Below are 3,000 nucleotides of genomic sequence, written 5' to 3'. Positions count from 1 at the left end.
TGGCTGTGATTGGTGTGTTTGTACGTTGGTTCCTGGGTACCCGCAAGTCGCCAAGGTCTTTAAGTAATTGTTTTTTGTGTTGTAATCTGCCTGGCTGTGATTGGTGTGTTTGTACGTTGGTTCCTGGGTACCCGCAAGTCGCCAAGGTCTTTAAGTAACACAAAACACACTTAAATAACTTCTAAAATGAATAATAATCTTTTTCTTCCTGTTGTAATTATTGTAACTGGTCAATTTGTACATTACCACTAAACCTTTTAATTACAACACACCTAGGCACCCAAAATACGTTAAAAATGCATTAAAATACGTAATTATTTTTGTTACTGATACCTGTGTTGTAATTGTTGTTGTCTGTGAACTTTTTAATTACAACAAGGATGCCCAAACACTGAAAACTGGGAATTACAAGCACAACACCTATGTAATTATTGTAATGCTTCACTGCCCATGCTCCATCAACCCCCATTACATTAATTACAACAGAAATAAATAAGTAATAATGATGAAAATATAAATGGAATTATCATTTACATTTTTCTTCATTTCTACCAATTAAAAAACACTAATAAATAAATAAATAAATAAATAAATAAATATCTTGCTTTCCTCTTATTTCTACGTCCTCTTTAATAATGTTCTGGCAACACTTCAACAAAAAAACACTCCACATATTCCACACCTCTTAACTGGCACCACTGGAAACACAAACAGACTCACGTGACAAATATAACAGGAAATTACGAGTTTTTCCCATCTGAGTCACGCTGCTCCACTCACTCCACTCATTCCCCTCTCAAACTGACGCCAAACCACTTAATTATCACCAAAAATGCGAAAAAAACACACTTAAATTACTAATATAACACTTAATATAAAATTCTTCCACCTTGCTGTCACGAAGGCCTTCCACTCGCCTTCCACACGCCTTCCACTCGCTTCTTCTCTCACCTCCCCTCTCAGACTGACACCAAACCACTTAATTATCACCAAAAATGCGAAAAAACACACTTAAATTACAAATATAACACAATATAAAATTCTTCCACCTTGCTGTCACGAGGGCACCACACACGCCCTCCACTCACTGCCTCACACACTGGCTCTGAATCTCATTTATTCCCTCGGAGTTTAAAATCCCACAAGCCCACGTCACAGTCCTGCCCAGACACCTATATTAAGAGTAGCAGTCGGGCGTCAGAGTTAAATAAGGAGGAAAACTTTCAAAGAGTCTCACATGATCAAGTCTGTCACGATCAGCTGATTCACTCGCGCCAATACTTAACTATGGGATTTCACGCTCTAATGGCGGTCTTGTTTATAAATATTTGGCACACTGGAAGATTAATGGTCACTCACCTCTCGCCCCTACTCGTGGTCGCTTTGTGGGGTCGGTTTGGCTCATTTTTCTTGCGAATTGTGAAGAGCTTGTGCCATAAGTCCATCACTCGAGCCAACCATCTTACTGTGAGACTCGTTTCGTTCACCCTCTCCTCACCTCTCCCCCATCCTCCCTCTCTCTCTTTTTTCTCTCTCTCTCTCTTGTTTTCGTTATTTCTCCTCCCTCTCCCCTGTTTATCTCAGTCTTCTGGAGATTATTGGGGTTTTCAAGGGTGTTTCATGGTTCCATTGAAAGTTTAACTGGGTCTAATTAGTGGTTTAATTCGCTCTAATTGGGTCTAAATGAAAATAATGTCTAGATTTGAATTAAAGTACATCACGAGTGTTTTCTATAATAATTTCCCTTGCTAAATAGTCTTCCCTTCAATATTTACAACTTAGACACTAGTAATTACGTGGTAAGAGCTTATAATGATCAAAGTAGCCATTTTTTTTCTCTTTTCTTTTGTGCGCATCATCAAAAGCCATTTCTACTTTGCTAAGAAGGTTAACAAAGGGTGAATATTGCAGAAAAATGGTTAATCATGTGCTCTTTTTGCTCGTAATGTATTTTTTCTTATCAGTATTTGCAACTATATTCATTTTCTTCTTTTCTCTCCTTTTTACAGGTCTAGGAAGGTTAAAAGCGACACTTATATCAGTTAAATGATTAATTAAGTGTTATTTTGCGTGTAATGATTGTTTATCTTCAATATCTATAATTTTCTCTTCTTTTTTTCTTGTATATCCCTTCTTAAACCTTTTCTATAGGCCTAGGAAGGTTGAAAAGGACAGTTATATCAGTTAAAGGATTGATTAGGTGTTATTTTGCGTGTAATGATTGTTTACCTTCAATATCTATATTTTTCTCTTCTTTTCTCTCATATACCCCTTCTTAACCCCTTTTCTATAGGCCTAGGAAGGTTAAAAAGGACAGTTATATCAGTTAAAGGATTGATTAGCTGTTATTTTTGCGTGTAATGATTGTTTACCTTCAATATCTATATTTTTCTCTTCTTTTCTCTCATATACCCCTTCTTAACCCCTTTGCTATAGGCCTAGGAAGGTTAAGAAAGGGCAGTTATATCAGTTAAAGGATTAATTAGGTGTTATTTTGCGTGTAATGATTATTTATCTTCAATACCTATATTTTTCTCTTCTTTTCTCTCATATACCCCTTCTTAACCCCTTTTCTATAGGCCTAGGAAGGTTAAAAAAGGGCAGTTATATCAGTTAAAGGATTAATTAGGTGTTATTTTGCGTGTAATGATTGTTTACCTTCAACATTTATATTTTAATCTTCTTTTCTCTCATATCCACGTCTCAAGAATTTCTACAGGGTTGAGAAGGTTAAAAATTTACAATAATAGCGGCAAAATGGCTGATTAGGTGTTGTGTTTTCTTAGTGTAATAAATTTTTCCTCTTTCAGTATTTATAATTTATCAGACGTGTGTGGTTCTTGTACCTTCATAAACTAATCGTCTATTCTCTCTCTCTTCTCTCCTGTACCTCGATGCAAACCACATTTACGGTATGTGGAATGTTAAAAAGGGTTAATATTGCAGTAAAATAGTTAATTAAGCGTTATTTCGCCTGTGTAATTTACTACAGGCGAAATA

General features: G+C 35.9%; 1 protein-coding gene across 1 annotated transcript in view; it reads right to left on the bottom strand.

The window, feature by feature from the left end:
- Nucleotides 1–1,511, bottom strand: part of LOC135095756 (folliculin-interacting protein 2-like) — an 11,421-nt gene extending 9,910 nt beyond the window's left edge. The window contains exon 1 of the mRNA XM_063996837.1: nt 1,360–1,511. Within this exon, the coding sequence (XP_063852907.1) occupies nt 1,360–1,445 (86 nt within the window). The 5' untranslated portion in view covers nt 1,446–1,511. The remainder of the gene's footprint in view (nt 1–1,359) is intronic.
- Nucleotides 1,512–3,000: the final 1,489 nt, after the last annotated feature.

Source organism: Scylla paramamosain, unplaced genomic scaffold (assembly GCF_035594125.1).
Source record: "Scylla paramamosain isolate STU-SP2022 unplaced genomic scaffold, ASM3559412v1 Contig1, whole genome shotgun sequence".
Taxonomy (NCBI): Eukaryota; Metazoa; Arthropoda; class Malacostraca; order Decapoda; family Portunidae; genus Scylla; species Scylla paramamosain.
This window is presented reverse-complemented; position numbering and strand designations above follow the sequence as displayed.